Consider the following 23,497-nt stretch of genomic DNA (forward strand, 5'->3'; position numbering starts at 1 on the left):
ACCTTCCTCAGTTTCAGATAAAATATCCTCTCCTTGATTGGGATGCGTTCCAGCTGAAGATGTACTATGTTCAATTAGGGTCTGTTGTACTATGTTTTTGATTAATGCTGGCAAGTCCGGCATGGGGGGCTGTCTCTCCTTTGGTAGTGAATAAAGACAATCTGCGCATACTAATTTTCCGGGCATCAGAGATTCTCCACAAGCCCAACAATATTCTCTCCCATTATCAGGAGGCTCATTAGGGTGTCGGGGACGTGATTTTGAGGTAGCTTTTCTGCTTGACCCCGAAGATGAACCCCCTGCCTGTGAGGCATCGGGTGTTCTCTTGGAAGATCCAGGATCTTGGGGGCTGAGAAAAGACAGAGAATAATGCAAAACTGTCAATGTATATTATGTCCTCCTCTTTTCCTACCTAATACTCACGCTGCTAACAACTCTTACCAATCATGCGGTGGCTGGTCTGATGTATGGGCAGGCCGATTATCCTCCTCCATATTGGGAAAAACCCACTATGAAAAAGAATATATAAATGTGTGAGTAGTAGGCAAAGTTTCCAGCTCAAGGAAGCAAGCGGGGGTATCCCCAAGGTAATTAGCTATGCCTACCTTTCAGAATGTAAGCAGTGACTTGGCTGACTCACAATGTTGGATGCCAATTGGATCTGTTGGAACATATATATAACATCTTTGTGAGCCGACCATGCATATGATAGTGTCATAAAAAGATGTAGGGAGGTAGTTGACACTCCCTCTTACCTCCTCCAACGCGGCAGATCTCTGGTGGTCAGCGCTATAGCAGCGGCTCCCGGCCATTATATGGCCGCTTCAGCGTCCCCCTCTTTGCACTGCTCATGCGCATTACGTATTCACGCAGTCTACGTAGCGCAGCGCCTCCTCCTACTGGTGGCTCCGAGCAAGGTGTATGGGTCTGACGTCAGGGCGCCGCCTCCAACCATGGAGCGCAGCGTCAGTGTACCCGGAAGCGGAAGTTTTCCCTGCTCTCTTGAGAGGTGTATAGGCGTTTGTTCTCGGGGGATATCCATGGTGCCCCCAAACTCCGCCACTATACGTTTCCGCATGCGGACGACTCCTATAACCCCACAGACCAGCAGAAGGGGTCTCGCACGGATAACTTTTCTTTAAGTCATCGCCGTGCGAGCTTCACTCAGGAGAGGGGCAGAACCTGAGCGGTGGCCGCAGGATACGGCCTGGTAAGAGTAAAATAAAAATCTTCATATCCTTTTCCTTATAATTGTCCTGAGGGAATTGAGACAGATGAAAAAAAGCACTGGCAGGGGCAGCCATCTTAGAATTTAGTTACATGTCCTGAGGGGGTTAAAGGGGCGGAGCTAACCCATGGTATGCTGACGTGGATTTGTATAGGAAATATTAGTATAATACTGACATCTGCTGGATCTACTTAGAAAGGTAATCTGAAAGTTTTAAAGACTTGCCCCAGGACGTTTTGTATTTTCCAGAGGCGTATCTAGGCAATATAGCGCCCATGGCAAACACTGAGATTGCGCCCCCCCCCCCAACCAAGTAGTCACATGCCTCCAGATTAGTAGTAGTTTTTATTAAGTAGTTACACACCTCCAGATGCAATAATTCAGTAACCAGGTGCCTGACAATAAGCATTACAGTCAGGGGCATCAAGATCAAATAATTAGGTAGCCAAGTGCGGCAGAAGTTAGATTGTAAGCTCCTCTTGCACAGCCAGCCCAATCCCCCCCCCCCTCCCCCTCCCCACACAAGGTATACCTGCACCCCTGTAACAGAATTAGCAAATGCGTTGCAGATGACAAATGATTCCGATGAAAAATCACAACTAAATGATATCCCTGTGATGGTAAATTAGATGAGACAACAGAGTCTAACAGCATCTAATTCTGGAAATCCTGCTACTCTAACATCGTCACTCCACTAATGCCAAGCATTGCTTCATACAAGAGTCCCAGAAATCAGCCTCCTGTAATGTAAAGGAAACCTGCCTATATTGAGCAGAATAGTGAACTGTGAATAATAAAACGTGATTCTGTAATATTATACATTGTTATTATACCACCAAAAGTGTGGATGGAATCACACAAGCAAATTACAAGGAAAACAAGAGGCCCTGTAGTGACATATAGTAGAATGCAGTAAAGAGGTCCTGTAGTGACATACAGCAGAATGCAGTAAAGAGGCCCTGTAGTGACATAGAAGAATGCAGTAAAGAGGCCCTGTAGTGACATATAGCAGAATGCAGTAAAAAGGGCTCTGTAGTGACATATAGCAGAATGCAGTAAAGAGGCCCTGTAGTGACATAGAAGAATGCAGTAAAAAGGCCCTGTAGTGACATAGAAGAATGCAGTAAAGAGGTCCTGTAGTGACATAGAAGAATGCAGTAAAGAGGTCCTGTAGTGACATAGCAGAATGCAGTAAAGAGGTCCTGTAGTGACATATAGCAGAATGCAGTAAAGAGGTCCGTATAGAGACATATAGCAGAATGCATTAAAGAGGCCTTGTAGTGACATATAGCAGAATGCAGTAAAGAGGCCCTGTAGTGACATATAGCAGAATGCAGTAAAGAGGCCCTGTAGTGACATATAGCCGAATGCAGTAAAGAGGCCCTGTAGTGACATATAGCCGAATGCAGTAAAGAGGCCCTGTAGTGACATATAGCCGAATGCAGTAAAGAGGCCCTGCAGTGACATATAGCAGAATGCAGTAAAGAGGCCCTGTGGTGACATATAGCAGAATGCAGTAAAGAGGCCCTGTAGTGACGTATAGCAGAATGCAGTAAATAGGCCCTGTAGTGACATACAGTAGAATGCAGTAAAGAGGCCCTGTAGTGACATATAGCAGAATGCAGTAAAGAGGCCCTGTGGTGACATACAGTAGAATGCAGTAAGGAGGCCCTGTAGTGACATATAGCAGAATGCAGTAAAGAGGCCCTGTGGTGACATATAGCAGAATGCAGTAAAGAGGCCCTGTGGTGACATACAGTAGAATGCAGTAAAGAGGCCCTGTGGTGACATATAGCAGAATGCAGTAAAGAGGCCCTGTGGTGACATATAGCAGAATGCAGTAAAGAGGCCCTGTGGTGACATATAGCAGAATGCAGTAAAGAGGCCCTGTAGTGACATATAGCAGAATGCAGTAAAGAGGCCCTGTGGTGACATATAGCAGAATGCAGTAAAGAGGCCCTGTGGTGACATATAGCAGAATGCAGTAAAGAGGCCTTGTGGTGACATACAGCAGAATGCAGCAGGGGTTAGATTATAAGGAGGAGGGGTGAAGTGCTCACCTCTACCACTGACATTCCCGGCTCTCTGTTCCTGGACCTGGCTTAGAGTTAGATGTTCGCCACCTCCGCATCTTGTGCGTTCCTCCCATGCTAGATGCCTCCGGTGGCCGGTCTTCCGCGCCCCCGCCCGCCGGCTCTCTGTCCCTGCTGTTTAACTTTAGTTTAGCAGCAAGAGGCGAGACAGAGAGGGCGCACACTTCCCGTCCGGTGCGCTTCAAATGCAGGAAGTGGTTGATGACGTCACTTCCGCATGTGACGCGACGGTGTATGGAGTGTGCCCTCTCTGTCTCGCCTCTTGCCGCTAAAGTAAAGTCTGACAGCAGGGACAGAGAGCCGGCGGGCGGGGGCGCGGAAGACCGGAGGCAGCATGGGAGGGAAGCGCAAGATGCGGAGGTGGGAAGGAACGGGGGAGGGGGCGCGGGGGACCGGAGGCATAGTAGAAGAGCGGCAAGGATGCAGAGGTGGCAGGCAGCATGGGGGCAGGCATGGCGCCCATGGTGTGCTGGCGCCCATGGCACTAGCCATGCCTGCACCCCTCTAGATCCGCCACTGGTATTTTCCAAACAGATTTTGGACATACAGTATATACATAGTGCAAATAAAGCATATATACAAATAAAGATTATCCTCTTAGATTTTGGAAAAGTAATGATCAAAGTATTAATTATAAAAGAAACACAAGTATGGCACCTAACATGCAATGCTCTCTTATACATTTTGAATTGACCTTCACTGGTCCTCCCCATTTGACCCACAGCGCAAGAACTTCTGTTGACAATTATTTGATAAAAATTTGCAGAAAAGCTTCATAGACTGTGTTTCAGTTTACTTGGGCTATCAGTTGTATGGTTTTTCAAAAGCTTCCCAGATGGTCTTGTGTTGAGAAGCAGAAAGCTTTTCTTTGCAGGATTCAGTGTGACTGTAAGCAGAGGGGAAACTGTTCCTCAAAGAACTTTTGAAATGAGCTTGATGATATCAATCATCCATGCAATGGTACTTTGTAAGGAACTACTGTAGTCATGGCCAGTCTTTTCAAAGCAGGTGGTTTCGGCTCATGGCATGAAAACTACGGTAGGTGCCGCTTTAGCAGTAATGCCTTAGTGTATGGGGCGTGTAAGGGTGATTTGCGGTTACGGCGATCGCCAGACCCTGAATTACATCTCCCACTAAGTTGTGCTGACTCGGAGGGGGAATAGTATTTAATGCCACCGGGGATTTGAGCGGCAGCAGGGTGAGCTGTTTTTTGTCTAACCCTGTGCCCAGCTTACCGTCGGCATACTAATACGTACACAGTCTTTTCTCAACAGCCATTGGATTTTTTGTCCATATCATTTGTTTCTTTATGAAGCTGTTACAGCAATATATGCGGACAACAATTTTTTTCCCTTTATCTTAGCTAATGAGAGTAATCTTAAAAAAAAAAAAACAAGAAAGAAAAAAAAAACAGATTCTTAGCAAGGAGAGGGAAGGCTCTAGGTCAGCCATGGGCAAACTTGGCCCTCCAGCTGTTACGGAACTACAAGTCCCACAACGCATTCGCCTTTATGAGTCATGACTGTGGCTGTTAGACTCCTGCAATGCATTGTGGGACTTGTAGTTCCGTAACAGCTGGAGGGCCAAGTTTGCCCATGCCTGCTCTAGGTCCTAATAAACTTTCCCTCTCCTCTCCCGGTGCCCTCCGTGCAGTGCAGGCTCCAGGATTTGAATCCCCCGCCGCTGGGAACTTCGGAAGTCTTAGGGAGCCGAGTCCTCCCGAAGACAGGCGGCTCCATACTGTACAAGTGCGAGGGTGCGAGTGCGCAAGAAAGGGCGCTCACGCCTGCCCAGTGTGGAGCGGCCCGTCTTCAGAAGCACTCGGGCTCCTGAAGGCATTCCGAAGTCACCTTCGCCAGCGGAGCGAGCAGTATGTGACGGAATTAGTGCTCCCTGAATGGAGGGCACCGGGAGAGGAGGCTCATTAGGACCCAGAGCCTTCCCTCTCCTTAGGTATCTGACTTTTTTTTTTAAAGCAAGGTTCCCATTTACTTTAAGACAACTGAAAGGGTAAGTCTACGCTTACAGTGGTGCATTGCGGAGGCATCTTAATGCAGAAAGTCGCAAATGTAAAAGGGGCCTCAGAGAGAATGCAACACACTACAGTACCCCAAGTGTATTACTGTATAGCGAATAAGTTGAGGCAGTGAAGCATACTTTTAATTGACTGTGTGCTTCACTGTATGGGACCTTAAGGTTGCCAAACTTGCAGTGCGACTTTGTCCGTTGCATTGCATTCTTGTTTTTACAGGCAACACAATACAACTTCCATTGTGAATGTAGCCTTGTCAGAAGCCTTGTTTCATAATCTGAGTTTGCCTTTTAGTGCATGAAAAGCACTTGGCAATATTGTCCTTCCGGCAGCAAGTACTGCGAGTTACGATATAAGCATCCCTTGGTACTCGAGTAGCGTGACCATTGCTATGGTAAACAGCATTACTAACGCTTGCAACGTACGTTACCGTAACAATGGCCGCACCTATTGAGTATGCTGGGTCACGCTAATAGTGTAACTCGCAGCATTTGCTGCTTCAAAATGAGTTAAATTACCGTGTGCTGTCTGTGAAAGGCAGTAGTATTATTGTGATTTTGTGCATCAGGCCCAGTGTGACTAAGTAGATTCTGGCTGTCAAGTGAGCCACTAATATTTTCAGAATAAATAATGGAAAACAAAAGGTTTCATGTATGTACAATTAAAGGCTGGAGTAGACATTAGCAAAACATACAAAACACAATCCAATCAACATGTTCTACCTCAAACATACAGTCAGCTCAGTGAAGCATGTATGTCATTGTACAGTATATAGAGAAATGGAAAAATAGAAACCAAGAGAAACCCTAAAGAAACCCTGCAAAATAGAGGCGCTCACTCGTTCATTGCTGTTAAAGGGAACCTTAACCGGCGGGGAAAAAAAAAATCACTTACCTGGGGGCTTTCCCAAGCCTCCTGCAGCCGTCCGGTGCCCGCGCCGGTCCTTCGGTGCCCTCCGGTCTCCCTCCGCCGCTAAGTTTCGTTTTCGGACGACTGCCAGTCGTCCTCGGGCCTCTTCCGCATTCCTCGTCGTAAACTGCAGTAAAGCGCGTCCGCATGACGCCAAACGTGTCATGTGCATGACGCCAAATGCGTCATGCGGACGCGCTTTACTGCAGTTTACGACGAGGAATGCGGAAGAGGCCCGAGGACGACTGGCAGTCGTCCGAAAACGAAACTTAGCGGCGGAGGGAGACCGGAGGGCACCGAAGGACCGGCGCGGGCACCGGACAGCTGCAGGAGGCTTGGGAAAGCCCCCAGGTAAGTGAATTTATTTTTCCTCGCCAGTTAAGGTTCCCTTTAAGGCATTGTATTGACCTGAGGAAGCAGGCCAGCACCTGTGAAACATGTTGTCCATATGGGCATAGTTGAATTAACATTTCTTTCTCCCCAAATGATTGGTTTGTTCCTCCACAAAAGTAAGGCATATTACCTCTTGCTATTTATTTTTAGATAGTGTTATTTTATACTTAGAGTGCCTCTACCAGTGGTTGAGACAGCTTTCTACACCTCTACATAGGAGTTGATTGTTCTTTTGTAACTAGTTCTTGTAGTTTACTCAAATGTCAAGGAGTTTGCCCTACTAGCACCTGCACGGCAGTCCCCAGTGCTGCAGCTATTGCTGAATCTGAGTCATGGATGCTGGTATGTTTTTCTCTTCTGATCTAACGGGGATGAGGGCAAAGAATACTTTTACTCATAACAGTTGACCAGCCCATATCCTGGTTGTGAACGGTTTTGCTTGCAAATATTTGCCAAAAATGCTTTTTTTGATTTCAAAAATATATTTGTGAAAAATATATTGTATATTTGCCATATCGTCAATGAAAACAAATATCAGAAATTATCCACAAAAATGCAAATTTCTGCAAAAATGAAATGTCATCCTCGAATATAAGGGTCATATTCTAAACCATACAAGAGCTCACTCTGTACTGCTGTGTTGTATGAGTGTACAGCAAATTACCCTTTTTAATAAAAAATATGCAAACATTACAAAATGATTTTACAAAGGCATTTTAATTCGAAAGTCGAACTTTCCTTATTTTCGCTAAAATGTATGCAAAAAAAATTGTCATTTTCATTCATCACTGGTTGTGGCTCCCCCCCCCCTCACTTGATTCTGTAATGTGAGAAAACTGACAGTTGGTGTCAGTAAAGGGTTCATACAACCTCTTGAGGTCCTTTGTGCACACGACTGTTTTAACTACTTGCAGACCACGCGGCTCTGGCTCCTTTTTTATTTTATTTTGAACTTCCTGATCTCTGTGATTGGCTCTCAGTGATCACAGGACCAGGAGCCAATTGAACCGTCTCCTAAACAAGGTTTGTTTTGTGCCGGCGGGGGCAGCAATCGCGTCCCGTGCACAGAATCGGGCAGCGTTAAAACTAGGCTGTATAAGGCTTAGGCAGCCACAAGTGTGGCGTAGTTTTAACTTCGGCCGGTCCTGAACCGGTAAAGCTTCCTCCCTCCTCCACTCTGAAGCCCATGAAGCTTTTGCAGATTGAAAGAGGGGTTCATTGACAAGCTAGTTTTGCACTTCAGGGGGAAGTCACATTCCAAGACATGACGTTTGACCCAATAAGGAGGATGCAGCAGTGACTGATGAGTGCGGCTGCAAATGTAGAAAGGCAGGGGGGTCATACTGGCCAAAAAACAAAAACATAATGCTTCCAAATGTACAATCGCAGTGCAAGGGAACAATGTGCGTTTTCCCTCATCGGTAAAAAATACCAGAACTGGAATTGAATTTTTTTTTTTTTTTTAGCACATAGCTGCTCCTAGCTGGCTGTTGGCAAACAGTGCAGATTCATCTGCAGAAAACACTTCACTTTTTCTGCAGACACAAGTGTGAACCTTGCCTAAGGCAGTGGCGGCTCCAGCTTCAAATTTTTGGGGAGGCAGGTGGCTGGCTGGTGAGGCCCATTTGTGTGATCAAAATGGATGTTTGTATGGTGAGCTTTATATATTTTTCGCCTAACTCAGGTGATAAAGTGTAAATAGTTCAGCAATGATAGGAACCAAATGCAAACATCACAAAAAGAACTCAGAAGCTTTTGAGCAGAGCAGATTGTCCAAATGATGGTGCTATTGTGGAATAAACGTTACCTACAGCTATACTTGGCTAGTTTGATGGCATGCTTTAATCCTTACTTGCTAGCAAACTGCTCCTGTGTGGAGAGATCACAGACAAATCATTCCAGTTATCTCCTAGGAGATAGTTTTTCATCTCTGATTTAAAATAACTTTCCAATACTTTTCAACTAAAAAAAAAGTACCAAAAAGTAGGTGAAAAGGTTCTGTCAAAATTATTTTGAGTATTTTCTTGCTTTTTGGTGGCTTAAAAAGGTATTTTATCGACAAGTTTAAAATCATCAACTAAGAGAAAACTCAGGTGAAAAAGTGAATTGCATATGGGCCCTTATCTTAGTAGCTAAGCATTGCTGGAGACAAGAGTATGTGTTTTATAGGCAGGAAGTTTTGAAACAGGATTATTACTCTAATTCAAAACTTTCTGTCTGTAAAATACAATCTCTAGCTTAATAGCTAATTGAAAATAAAAACAGTAAGCTTTCAGCTTGTAAGCCTCCTTCAGACTCTACTCCCTGTTGACTGACAATGTTAGAACATACAATCAGAAGGAGGGAGAGATATTTTTTTTTTTACAAATATTAGTGTCATCAAAATACATTAATTACAAGGGGTCTTGCAAGGGTTGTGAGGTATTTATGGCAAATGGACAGGATACCTTGTTTACTTAACGTCTACATAAACCCAGGCTGACATGTAAACCCTATCCTGTTCACTGTATGCTACTGGAGCCTGGAAACGGTTATGTTTAAACCAACAAACAAGCAAAAACGTTTGGCTAATTAATTAGTTAATACACTAGCAGAAAATGAGAGAGGGGGAGAAAGATTTTTCAGATCTCCAGTTGTTAAAAATTTTTTACATCACATTTTTTTCTTTTTGTCAGATCCAATATTCATATAGGATATGAATTAAGCATGAGATTAGTCTTCTTATTATGTTGGTATCCTGGCAACAGTTTCTAAAATCAGCTGATGACTTTCAATAGTGCCGAGATTTGCACCCAGTGATTGTTCCCTTGGTTATATGTCAGTAGGTTTGGTTATGGGCTAATGAGTTATCGTGGGCTCATGGAGATCTCGTAGGGCCTGGGAAGAAAGCTGCCGCTGTTGGGTATAGGGGAGATGTCGACGTCTTCAGGCTTCATGCTGCAGTTCAGTTCAAACACTTGTAAGATGTACGTAAGAAATAGGAATATCTCCATCCGTGCAAGACCTTCTCCAAGGCAGACTCTCTTGCCTGTCGTAACAATACAAATAGCACAAGCAGTTAATTATAAATGGAAATCGAAAGTCCTTTAACAGGTGAAAAAAAATGAAAATGCCATTTTCTCTAGTGTTTAGGTTTTTATGCTAAACCACACTTCTAAACCACACTAGAAACACTGAGGCAAACTGTCTGAGGCAATATATAGCTCTAGGCATGTTTGCATACACTTCCTGCAGTGTCTGTAACCCTCTGATATGCTCCCGCTGCTTGTAGTTCAGTCCATCAGACACTGAGGTAAATTTAGCGGCGCATGTGCAGTAAGTCAGTTCCAGCTCTCAAACTGCGCTTCCTAAGGCTCACACGTCAGGGAGTGCCGTTTGATAGCTGGAGCTGGCTTACTACACATGCGCCGCTACACTACCTCCGGATCAGAAGTCACCTCCTGGTCAGAAGACTCACTCTGGTCATGCCCCCTGACTAGCTGATTTAGGGGCAGTGGGAGCATATTGGAAGGGAACAGACAATGCAATAAGTGTATGCAAACATGCCTGGAGATACCATATTTTTCCAACTATAATGCTGGGAATACACTTTTCATTTCTGGCACTCGATTCTCCTTTCAATCGTTTTTGCTGACCGATTCTGCAGTCGATTCTTTTATCTTCTGCTTGTTTTCAGAAATCGAGCGGCGAAAGGATCGAAAGGGAGATCAGACATGTGGGAAATTATCGAACCATCTAATCACCTAAAAAACGAACCGTGTATGGTGCGTACACACATCTGATTTTACACCCGATTGTCGTTCAAACTGCATGTTTGAACGACTTGTCATTCATACAACAAGTCGTTCAAACATCTTGTACACACAGACCAACGAAACAGTTGATATGCTAATGTAAATGTCGTTTGACTGGTCAATGGATTGGATAGAACAATGGACCAGATCAAACGACTGATCAAAAGACTTTAGGTTTGAATGGCAATTACTTGTACTCCCAACGATCTTACTTAGAGGCCCGGCAAACATGGGCATCCACAGAAAATTTTCTAGACTAGGACTATAGTAGGAATTAGATTGAGAGTGCCTCCGACACAGGTGCCCCCAGTTGAGGTAGTGACAGGTGCCCCCCAGTTTAGGTAGCGACAGGAGCCCCCCAGTTTAGGTAGCGACAGCGGGCGCACGGTACTCCGTGAACACCATTCTGCATATGCGGAAGTGATGTTACGTCCCCATATCAGTGTGGTGTCCACGATGTCCTAGCGCCCGCACTTACTTGTTGCCGGCTGATCGGAGGTCTGACGCTGGGCTGCCTGAAAGGCGGCCGGGGGAGGGGGGCAGCTGGCGGACCAGGGGGGGGGGGGAGGGGTGTCTGCCCCATTTTGCCCAATGTGCGGACGCCCATGCCGGCAAATCCTCTGCTCCCTGCATAGAGAAACTGAGCTGCAGCTGCTTGTAGTCACACCGCAGCTTGCCACTCTCTCCTGGTGGTGGACATCTACGAGCTCTCCCTGCGGTGGACATTTGTGAACTCTACCAGTGGCGGACAAGCTGCATCTGGAATTTCGGCTGCTTTTGACTGACTGTAGATTGAGCGATTGTTTTTGACCATGTGCTTTGGCATCAATCTCATTGACCTGAACACATATTTGTGTGTGTAGTACTGCTAATTAATAGAACATTAGTAGCAAAGCAAAGAGTCTCATATTTTTATTTTCAGTTAAATATCAGTAGCTTTTTTTTCTTTTTTTTAAATAACATTGCATCATTCTCTAACATTTGCAGTTTACACACTACACTCAGCACTAAAGCTCTGCTCGGTTTCAAAGCTAATAACCCTTCGAACGTCTCTGCAGTAAATTATTATCTGAATTTGTCTTTCATTGTTTCTTTGATGTATAAGTACTTCAGAAAATAACACTGCTCTCTGACTAAATTAGTCGGAAATCTCAGAGAAGTTATTTTGCATAGATAACAATTGAAGTTTCTTAACTCTTCCTGTACTGGAAACAATATGAGACTTTGTTCTTTGCTACTAATGTTCTATTTCTTAGATGGATTACAAAGCATTATATCATAAGTTTATTTTCACTTCAGATTCCCTTTAATTGATAATGAAATAAATACATGAAATCAGCCCAATATTGCTACCAGTGTGTAGGGCTGTGATTGATTTCTTCTCAATCAACATAATATTTTCTGAGTAAATCAACACTGATGGACTAGAACTCAGTAAATGTATGGGTTAGCTTAACCTTCTGACCTGGGCCCATATGGAATTCACTTTTTCCTGAGCTTTCTACCACGTGATATTTTCATATCTTATTCTTATTATTTATAATGCCAACATCTCCACAGCACTGTACAGAATGTATTGCCCTGTCAATAACTGTCCTTCAGAGGGGCTTACAATCGAATACCTACCATAGTCATATGTCTATATCCTGTAGTGTATGTATCGTAGCCTAGGGCCAATTAAGGGGGAACCCAATTCACTTATCTGTATGTTTTTGGGATGTGGGAGGAAACTGGAAATCCTGGGGGAAACCCACGCAGACATGGGAAGAACATACAAACTCTGTACAGATAGTGCCCTGGCTGGAATTTGAAACAGGGACCCAGCTCTGCAAGGCGAGATCGCTAAGCACTACGCCACCGTGCTGACATCTTGTAATTCAAATATATTTTACCCCACCAGTAAGCAAGAACATACTCAAAATATTTTTCATAGTACCTTTTCACCTACTTTTTGGTACATTTTAAATTCCAAAGTGTTGAAAAGTTATATTAAATAGAAAATGAAAAATGATCACCTAGAAGAAAACTCAGGAGCACTGGGACCATATGCAATTCACTTTTTCTCTTTGATGATATTTTCACAACTTCATAAAATGCTCTTTAAGCCACCAGCAAGTGCTGAAAAGTTATTTTAAAGAGAAGATTAAAAAAAAAAAAAAAAAAAAAAAAAAAATCTCCTAGGAGAAAACTCGGGAGAAAATTCTAAATTGCATATTGACTCATGGCCCATATGCAATTCCCTATTTCACCTGAGTTTTCTGCTAGGTGATATTTTCATTTTCTTTTTAAATAATGTTTAAGCATTTTAGAATTGAAAAAAGTACTTAACCACTTTACCCCCGCGCGTACGTATTTCTCCGCCCCTTTTTCCATCCTTTAAAAACCAGGGACGGAGAAACACGTACTTTCCGCGTTCCCGACGCTGTCCGCGCTCCCGCTCGTAAACACGCCGCCCGCCGCTAGTAAAACCGCCGCCGCCCGCTCGCCCAGAGATCAATGAACGGGAAAATCCATTCCCGTTCGTTGATCTAAGCCCCGCAATGATCAGCTGCTCTCCTATGGGCAGCGCGATCATTGTGAGAAAAAACTCACGTGTCCAGCCTCCTTATTCTTCCTCCAAGCTTCCGGAAGGAAGCTTGGAGGTCGCATTAAAACAAAAAGTTACTGTGGCCATCTTGTGGCCAAATAGTAAACTACACCCTACACATTTTTCACATACAAATAAATGACTTTTACACATAAAATTAACTCATTACCTCCCACACTCCCCATTTTTTTTTTTTTTTTTGTAATTAAAAAAAAATTAAAAAATTTACAATTAAAAAAAATACATAAATAGTTACCTTAGGGACTGAACTTTTTAAATATTTATGTCAAGAGGGTATAACACTGTTACTTTATAAACTATGGGCTTGTAATTAGGGATGGACGCAAAACTGAAAAAAATGCACCTTTATTTCCAAATAAAATATTGGCGCCAAACATTGTGATAGGGACATAATTTAAATGGTTTTATAACCGGGACAAAAGGGCAAATACGTTTCATGGGTTTTAATTACAGTAGCATGCATTATTTAAAAACTATAATGGCCGAAAACTGAAAAATAATAATTTTTTTCCCCACATTTTTCCTATTTTCCCATTAAAACACATTTAGAAAAAAATAATTCTTGGCATAATGTCCCACCTAAAGAAAGCCTAATTGGTGGCGAAAAAAACAAGATATAGTTCATTTCATTGCGATAAGTAATAATAAAGTTATAGACGAATGAATGGAAGGAGCGCTGAAAGGTGAAAATTGCTCTGGTGCTCAGGGGGTAAAACCCCTCAGTGGTGAAGTGGTTAAAATACCTAAAAGTTGGTAAAAAGGTAGCAAAAAGGAGGAACGATACAACCACCGCTGTTTAGTCCAAGGGAGCAGGAATCACAGATCTCGAGACATATAGGCAAAAAAAAAAAAAAAATATTCCGCTGCACCAAGGCTGGGTAAAAACTTTTCTTCAACTTTATTGGCACATCAGTAAACACATACAAGGCTGACGCGTATCGGAGCTCTGAAAGGCTCCTTAATCATAGCCCTTGGTAAAAAGGTACTATCAACATTATTTTGAGTATTTTCTTGCTTGCTGGTGGTAAAAAAAAAAAAAAAAAAAAAAACATCCGATGACACAAGTGAAAATATCACCTAGCAGAAAACTCAGGTGAAATAGGGAATTGCATATGGGCCACGAGACAATATGCAATTAATCTTTTCTCCTGAGTTTTCTCCTAGGAGATTATTTATCTTCTCTTTAAAATAACTTTTCATCACTATGCAATTAAAAAAAAAAAAGTACCAGCTGTGAGGATGTATGTGGTGATGATGATATGCACGGTAATATGCAAAACACAGCAGCCATATTGTATCTTGTGGAAGCCATATTTTCACCTTTTCTGCCTGTGTTATATGTGAATGTCTGCTCAAAGCCAGCTGGCTTCATGGAGTTCCTGTATGTACCGTATTTCGCGCCGTATAAGACGCTCCGGAATATAAGACGCACCCAGGTTTAAAAGGAAAAAAACAGGGGGGAAAAAAAATACTAAACCTGGTGCGTCCATATTCCAGGAGCGTCTTGCACATGTCCTTCTGTGTCCCCTCATGTATACTCCTGTGCCCCCCATATCCCCATGTGTCCTCATGTGCCCTTCTGTGTCTCCCATGCGTCCTCCTGTGCCCCCCATGTGTTCTCCTGTGTCCTCATGTGCCCCACATGTGTCCTTCTGTGCCCCCCATGTGTCCTGTGCCCCCCCATGTGTCCTCCTGTGTCCCTATATGTCCTCCTGTGCCCCCCCATGTGTCCTGTGTGTGCTCATGTGCCCCCATGTGTCTTGCTGTGCCCCCTCATGTGTGCTTCGGTGCCCCCCATATGTCCTCCAGTGCCCCCATGTGTCCTCATTTGCCCCCCTGCCTGAGTCTCCCAGCCCCCCCATGGATGACTGCCCCCCCCCCCCCCCGCGATGACTGCAGACATCTGTCTTCCAGGCACTTCTCGCTCTAGTGACCGGCTGGCTTGAACTGATGACACGCAGTTCAAAGCCGGTCACTAGAGCGAGAAGTGCCTGGAAGACGGATGTCTGCAGTCATCGCGGGCGCAATGCGGAGGTAAGCTACCGAAACTTATTCCTACATCCGGGGGGGCCAGATAAGTAGGGGGGAGGCAGAGGAGGCTAGCGGGGGGGGGGGGGGGGGGAGCGCAATGATCTAGGATCAGCGCGGGAGCCTGCCAAAGGTAAGTTGCCTCCGCTATTGACACTCCATGGGGGGCCAAGAGACTCAGGCAGGCGGGAGGAAGGCAGGCACAGAAAGGCAGGGAATCCCCGACGTGGCGGCGGGTCGTGGTTCGTATTGGCGTGCGTTAAGTCGTGGATTCCCTGCCTTTGTCGTATAAGATGCAGGGACTTTTTGTCCCCATTTTTGGGGGAGAAAAAGCGCGTCTTATATGGTGACAAATACGGTAAATGTAAATTAACTCTGCATTCAGTTTCCAGCAGGAAAAGCTACCATCGTCTGCATTTGAATAGATCAATTACATTGGATAGGCAAATTAACCTAGACATTCAATTAGGGACTGTCTACCTAGCCTCTAATTAGGAGATGGCTAATTTGTCAATAGCCAGTCAGGTCCTTACCTTTGATCTGCTAGGAAATACTGTCACCAATGTGTTTGTCACCTGTAACTTGGAGTAGGGAAGTCTTTTGATGTGTGTGCTAAAATATACTTTTTCCTGTGGAAATTAGATCTAGGGGGGAGATGGGAAATGTCTGGAAAGTTAATTAAAACTAGTTCCTCCCCTTCCCAACGAAATTGGAGCCTCAAGGCATAGCTCCCAGCATAAACGACAGGGCCAGATGCCTAAAAATCATCTTCTCCTGAGGGTAGCACATAGCTAGAGATGATCCTGAGCGAATCAGAAAATTTGTGTCCGTCCACGGCCCAGTTGGACATTTGCGGTGGTAAAAGTTCAATTTCTGTTTATTCCCATTTTATTTTGTTATGCAAACTGTCTTGTGTATCTTTGTAACTTTTATCCTTTGTAATTTTTACTTTGTTTTGTAAATCTTTTGTATAATTTTCTGCATTGTTCCACTTTTTTTATGGAATATTAAACCTTTATTTAATAATTTTGACTTCTGCTTTACTAAGCCAATGCTCATAGCCTAGAAGAGACTGCAGCGTTACGAGTCCAGTGCCTGATTGTGCCGTGCTACTGTACGATTGCATTGTGCGTTTGGTGTTCCCGTGTTTGGCCTAAGCGCAAAGCTGACCCAAATACACAAACGCGGACTACGTGCAGATCACTCGACAGCCGAGTGGGATTCGTGGAAGTGTCTAGCAGCAGCTAGTGGTGGCAGTGAGAAGTGCTTTGAGGGGCGACAGCCTTGTTGTAGCTTGAATAAGGCCGCTTCCCTCTCGATCTGGTCAAACCCACAGTCGGGAACCGTATCTGCAGGCTTGCCGCGGGGCCGGTTCCTGACACCAGCGCTGGAAATATAGAAAAGCCTTTTTGAGCCAGTGGGTGGAGCTACATGCCAAAACGTGAGTCAAATGGGGCTCTGGGAAAGATTTTTTTCTGGCAGGTGAGGACCTGACAGGTTGTTATAACACGCTTTAACCTCCCAGGCGTTCTATTAAAATCGCCAGGGAGGCTGCGGGAGGGGTTTTTTTTTAATAAAAAAAAAAAACTATTTCATGCAGCCAACTGAAAGTTGGCTGCATGAAAGCCCACTAGAGGGCGCTCCGGAGGCGTTCTTTCGATCGCCTCCGGCGCCCAGAATAAACAAGGAAGGCTGCAACGAGCAGCCTTCCTTGTTTTGCTTATATCGTCGCCATAGCGACGAGCGGAGTGACGTCATGGACGTCAGCCGACGTCCTGACGTCAGCCGCCTCCGATCCAGCCCTTAGCGCTGGCCGGAATTATTTGTTCCGGCTACGCAGGGCTCGGGCGGCTGGGGGGACCCTCTTTCGCCGCTGCTTGCGGTGGATCGCCGCAGAGCGGCGGCGATCGGGCAGCACACGCGGCTGGCAAAGTGCCGGCTGCGTGTGCTGCTTTTTATTTCATAAAAATCGGCCCAGCAGGGCCTGAGCGGCGACCTCCGGCGGTAATGGACGGATATACTCGTCCATACCGTCAAGGAGGTTAAAGGGAACCTAAAGCGAGGCTTCCATATTTATTTCCTTTTAAACAATACCAGTTGCCTGGCTATCCTACTGCCCGCTTTGGCTGCTGCAGTGCCAGCCAGAATCACATACCTGAAACAAGCATGCAGCGAATCCAGTCAGACTTCAGTCATAGCACCTGATCTGCTTGCTTGTTCAGGGTCTATGTCTAAAAGCAGGAAAGGCTGAGGATAAGCAGGAAAGCCAGGCAATATGTATTGTTTAAAAGGAAATACATATAACAACCTCCCTCTTGCTTTAGGTTCCCTTTAAATAGTTAATTGTGAACATGTTAGATGGTTGTAAAAGAATATGTAAAATCTCCATGCTAAGCAGTACCTAGAGAGAATGGAATGGAGGCATCAATCTTCTTTACATTTCCCTTTTCATCTAGGAAATGTTCTGGATCAAACTTCTGTGGATTCTTGAAGTATTTCCCATCTTTTAAGATAGTAGTCAACAAGGGAAATATAGTGGTGCCCTAGAGAACAATACAGATTACAAGTCAAGTGGTGAAAACGCCATTTAAATTACTCTAAAAGCATACCTGAACTGAGATGTGATTAGGGCCTGATACATGTAAGGCCTGTAATTTTGCACAGGCAGTGCACGGCAAGTTTATGGGTCCCAACGCCAGGAGAGCACCGCATTATGTTCCCGAACCATCATAAAATACCAGCCACCAGCATGTGGCACTAACACATGATTGGCTAAGAATCATAGGGATCTTATGTTTTAGCTGATTACTAAAGGGAGGGATACTTAAAGAGACACTGAAGCGAAAAAAAAAATGATATAATGAATTGGTTGTGTAGTACAGATAATTACTTGAACATTAGTAGCAAATAAAATATTCTCATTTTTATTTTCAGTTATTTTTTTTTTTATAACTGCATCATTCTCTAATATTTGCAGTTTACACACTACTCAGCATTCTAAATGATTTTACAGAGCAGGCCAATTAACTTTTGAACTCTCCTCTGCAGGAAAAAAAAAATACAGTGACTCACAGTTGAGATAATAAGCTTCAGAAGACAGAGCTCTCTGCGACTTTGAATGTCGTGAAGCTCAATGGCTGTTTTGCATAGATAACTGGAGTTTCTTAACTCTTTCAATACTGGAAACAATATTAGACTTATGTCTCTGCTCCAAATGTTTTATTTCTTAGCTGTACTACACATACAATTCATCTTAATTTTTTTTTTCGCTTCAATGTCTATTTAAGCTAGGTACCCACGTGAAGATTGCAGAAGATGGATCGGGGGAACTTCAGATGAGCAGTGATCTGACGATTGCTCATGCCCTTATTCATCTTCTACAGTGGGTTAAAAGGACGGCACATGATGGGTGCGATACTTTTGCGCGGAAGTCTATGGTGACCAGAACGATTGCTTGTTTTTAAATGACTGTCCCAGTGGATCCAATTGCGAACAATCGCCGCAAGTAATTGCATCATGCGACATAGTTTAACGAGGCATGCACATAGCTGAATTCCAGGCAAGTAGGAAAAAAAAAACCATCTTTATAACCTTTGACAGGTTTCTATCTATTGCAGCACATTTTACTAGCAATAAAGCAGATAAATCCCATTGTTGATTGATTCTTAATTCAGTCACGATCAGAGTTGCCATGTTTTCCTTTCAAATGATGCTACATAGGTGGAGAGACTGTGTGTGTAGCCAACAGGTACTCTTGCATCTGCTTCAAGATGGCAATGTGGCTTGGGTTTCCTGCTGCTTATCCTGTAGTAGAGCTCTGGTACCACCCATTGCTCTCTAGATACTACTCAGCATTATTCTTTGTAAAGTAAAAGCAGAAAGACTGACACCGCTAGCACTGCACAAGTGCTGCCATGCCAGAAGTAAGCTAAGCACACTTATTTCAATATCAGCTGATAAATGAAGAGCATCAGGACATCAGGGCTAATGCTGACAACATACTTTAACTCTGTTGCACTTCACACACTTTTCAATTGCCCTGCTATGATCTGCAAGCAATCTATATGTTATGACTGTTCCACTCATATCTCTGCAAAATCCCCAGTTTTCTCAGTCTGTTTCCTCTTATTGACCTTTTTTTTGTTTTGTTATTTTGTACAATGTGTTACGTGGCTTATCAGTTCAAGACCCTGTGTTTAGACTCCACGGTACGCTGGATGTAGCCTCATCACCACCACTCAGTCTCTTAAATTAGCATGGGAGGTCTGTGTGCCAACATGTTCAGTAGTACATCTTCAGAGGTGTGCTATTACAGCATGTGTGTCGAACTCCAGACCTGGAGGGCCAGATCCATGCCAGTGTTTAGGATAGACTGAGAAAGAGAGGAATGTGTTCTACCTGATGGACCACACCTTGCCTGATTCAGACCCATCAATTAATTGGAGCTGTGTCAAAAATGTGTGAGGACCTCGGCCCTCGTAGGACCGGTTTGACATACCTGTATTAGAATGAACCTCAAACCTACTTACCTAAGAAGAAGAAAGGCTCTAGAAACCATAGTCCTTTCTCCATCCCGTTGTTCCAGTGCCGTTCCCCGTTGAAGTTATTCAACCTACTTGGTTGAATACCTCTTTAGGACTCTTCCTGCTGGCTTCAAAATAACTTTCTTTCCTGAGTGATTCCGAAGGCATGTGGACCCGTACTGCACACAAATGAGTTGAGGCTGTGCAGTATGGATACACCCATCTTCAGATGCACTTGGTAACGCAAGAACTTCCAAAGCCTACTGAGGAGTACAGAAGTCACTGATGGACACAGATTTACAGGGGAACAGTGGTGGAATGATGGGATGGAGAGGACTGGGAAGGCACTATGGTATCCAGAGTCTTCCCTCTGCATATGCATCTAGTTTATTTTAATGATGAATCAGAACATTATTGGCACTGACAAACGCTGCTTGATTGCCCAGGAATAATTAAGGTCTGTCTCTGACAATCTTTTATCACTGTACACTCAGAAAATGTAATATTTTTTGTTTAACCACTTCACGGCCACAGGCTTACACCCCCCTAGTGACCAAGCCATTTTTCACAATGCAGTGCTGTGCAGCTTTCACAGTCCGCTGCACAGCCATACAATTTAGCACACAAATACATCTTTTCTTGTCACTAGGAGGCCTTTCTTTTGGTGGTCTATGTACGCTCCTGCGATCGTTTTTTTTTTTTGTGTAATTTATAAAAAAGAATCCCTTTGAAAAGAAAAAAAAAACCCTTATTTCCTTTAATCTCCCACCCCCACTCAATTGTCCCTGGAGAGCGATCAGTAAAAAGTCCTATGCATACAAGGCATACGACTGTGACAGGGATTATATTGTGCACGAATCTGAGGGACAGTGAAGTGACAAAGCTGTTACGTCTACAGTGCTGAGGGCGATCCACAGCGCTGTTTACAGCCAGTTATACCCCCGTCAGGACTGTTTCTTGGGCAGTGCGACCACACTGGGTGCATACCGGCAAGTATAAGAAAGGAGATATAACCACTATGGAGCTGGTGACGCGCAGAGCAGCCAAATGGAAGAACACCAGCACGATCACCTTCCTTGACGATTCCTGGGCTGCATGCGTCCGACGTCAAGTCATCGTCACGTCACCACTGCGTGATGACACTCAATGTCCTGTAGCGGTACTGCAGGCTGTCAGTGCGCGGTACCCATGGAGGAGTCGGCTTGCCAGGGCTTTATTTGCCGGTGTGTAATACTGGTTACTACTTCCTCCTGAATGAGCAGCTGGTCACTAGAAAGTAGGCAGATCTACTTGTGATCTGTGACTCTGTGATTGGCCTTAAGGGACCACGAGTTCACAAGGGTGGGGTGGGGGTGCAATTTTTATACCCTTACCCTGGGTGCAATTTAGCCTAGAAATTGCCCTTACCCCTGTAGCTCTGATCACAAGCCTGCCAAGCGGGCTGGCAAGCTTGCCGCTGCAGCCACCTATCTCCCCCTACAGGGAATAGCACTTGAGCAAGCGCTCATTCCCTGGAAATCTGGGGCATCGCGAGATGACGCAATTTTGCGTTAGGCGGTACTGGGGGAGCTACTCTGCGGCCGCAATTCTGAGTTAGGTGGTAGCAGAGTGGTTAACTGTCCTAATTAGTCCCCCTGTATGTTCTAGGACGTAGAATCTACGTCCTGCATTTAACCGCGCTGTCTGCCGCCGCTTCACGTGCACTCCCACGCGTGCACGTCACCGTGCACGCTCGTGTACAGTCACGTGAATGGTCCTGTGAATGATTGTTGCTGTTAGCTAGCAACAATCATTCAATAAAGTTAGGGAAAAAAAAGTTGTAAAAAGTTTAAAAAAAATTTAAAGTGACATGGGCCCAATAAAATAAGTATTTTTTGTTTATTCCCCATTAATTTTTAACCCAAACTTACCCTATTAACCCATTATTAACCCCTGCAATACCTATGCCTTTTTATAAACGTTTAATGACTGCCGCCAGTAGCGATCGGATGTAATCGCTAGGGCAAAAGTTTCAGGCCCCAATGCTTTACAGATGTAACGCTCTGCCATTGCCTAGTGATGCATCTGTACAGCTCTATGCCCCCTGAAATGTTGCCCTAGCGAACGCAGTTGATCGCCACAGACGCGCAGGTTGGGGATAACGGTCCGCCACATGCTCAGCTAGAAGTAAAATATGGCATGTGGAGTATCATTTTAATCGGGAAGGGCCAAATAATTTATGTGTAAATGTTTTATAACTGTGGGACGTGAGATGTGAAAATTAGGGAGGGGAAAATTAAAAAAAAAAATGTTTGTTTTCTGCATTCACGCCTAATTTTACCCCATAAATGGACTATAAAACAAAATAGTTTGGGGAGAAAAATACCCAAAGAAAGCGTAGACTGTACTGATAAAAACAAGATATGTATCACTAAGATGGCATAGATAATTAAAAAGTTACTGCTGTATCAAAACGACACAGCTAAAGTGTCAAAAACGCCAGGGACTTTAAGTTGTGGAACGCGAAAGGGTTAATAATAATGATTTGATACCAGATCTCCTGCCGCTCCCTCACATCTCAACTTGCAGTTCAGCCATCCATAGAAAAAAACTAAACAAAAAAAAAACAAAACAAAAAAAAAACAGTCCTAAGAAAGGATTTTTTTTTCACGATTGCTATATCCGACTATAAGGCTCCTTTCACATCTAACAACGCGTGCAGGAGCCATTCTCCTGCACGCGTGGACTAGCCTGCAGCGGACGTCGGGAATCTGCGGTGCGACGCTGAGTAGTGGCAGTAGTATTAATTAACCCAATGGGAAAACGCTGATTCCCGTCGAGAAATTCCCGGGTGCGTCGTAACGCAACGCACAAAAATGCAGCGTTATAGGTCTATGGACTTTCATTTTACCTTGGGTAACGCAAACTTTAGCCGTTGCGTCAAACATATTCAAAATCTGTGCAGATGTGAAAGAGCCCTAACAAAGTTTCCCCATCCTGCTCCTCATTTAACCTCCTTAGCGGTATGGACGAGCTCAGCTCGTCCATTACTGCCAGAGGGTGCCGCTCAGGCCCTGCTGGGCCGATTTTGATAAAATAAAAAGCAGCACACGCAGCCGGCACTTTGCCAGCCGCGTGTGCTGCCTGATCGCCGCCGCTCTGCGGCGATCCACCGCAAGCAGCGGCGAAAGAGGGTCCCCCCAGCCGCCCGAGCCCTGCGCAGCCGGAACAAATAGTTCCGGCCAGCGCTAAGGGCTGGATCGGAGGCGGCTGATGTCAGGACGTCGGCTGACGTCCATGACGTCACTCCGCTCGTCGCCATGGCGACGAGGAAAGCCAAACAAGGAAGGCTGCTCATTGCAGCCTTCCTTGTTACTTATGCTTGCCGGAGGCCAACTTTCCGTTGGCTGCATGGAATAGTTTTTTTTTTATTAAAAAAAAACCCTCCCGCAGCCGCCCTGGCGATCTTAATAGAACGCCAGGGTGGTTAAGCCAAGAGGAGCTAAAGTGTCCAAATTGAAGATTCGGAACATCTCCCAGGAACAGTCTGCAAAATCAATCCCCAGCTCATCCCTTATCAGGAATCCATTCTAAACCCACCAACTTTAGGGAGTTTACCTCACTGTGGCGATATTCATTAAAAAAAAAGTTTTAGGAATGCTGTGTCCCTCATTCTGACATAGGTTTTTTTGTGTTCCTTGAAACATATTCGAGTTGCCTGGTTGTCTTACCGACATCATTTTTGGGATGGGGTGCATTGTTATAAATCCTCACTTCTATTCTTAGATACCTAAACGTGGTGACCCACTGAAGAGATGATCCTCAAAGCTCCATAAACTGGAACTAGGCCTGAGGTATGATTGAAACACTGCTGCTCTTCTGCCTCCTCACTCACTGTCAGACTCCTCAC

At 44.5% G+C, this 23,497-nt stretch overlaps 1 protein-coding gene across 1 annotated transcript in view; it reads right to left on the reverse strand.

The window, feature by feature from the left end:
* Window positions 1-7,353: 7,353 nt before the first annotated feature.
* The window catches only part of LOC137528996 (cytochrome P450 2C23-like), a 59,095-nt gene continuing 42,951 nt past the window's right edge, over window positions 7,354-23,497 (reverse strand). Inside the window, exons 8-9 of the mRNA XM_068250849.1 lie at window positions 17,487-17,628; window positions 7,354-9,683 (exon numbers count right to left, since the gene is read on the reverse strand). Coding sequence (XP_068106950.1) covers window positions 9,502-9,683; window positions 17,487-17,628 — 324 coding nt within the window. The 3' untranslated portion in view covers window positions 7,354-9,501. The remainder of the gene's footprint in view (window positions 9,684-17,486; window positions 17,629-23,497) is intronic.

Source organism: Hyperolius riggenbachi, chromosome 8 (assembly GCF_040937935.1).
Source record: "Hyperolius riggenbachi isolate aHypRig1 chromosome 8, aHypRig1.pri, whole genome shotgun sequence".
Classification (NCBI taxonomy): Eukaryota; Metazoa; Chordata; class Amphibia; order Anura; family Hyperoliidae; genus Hyperolius; species Hyperolius riggenbachi.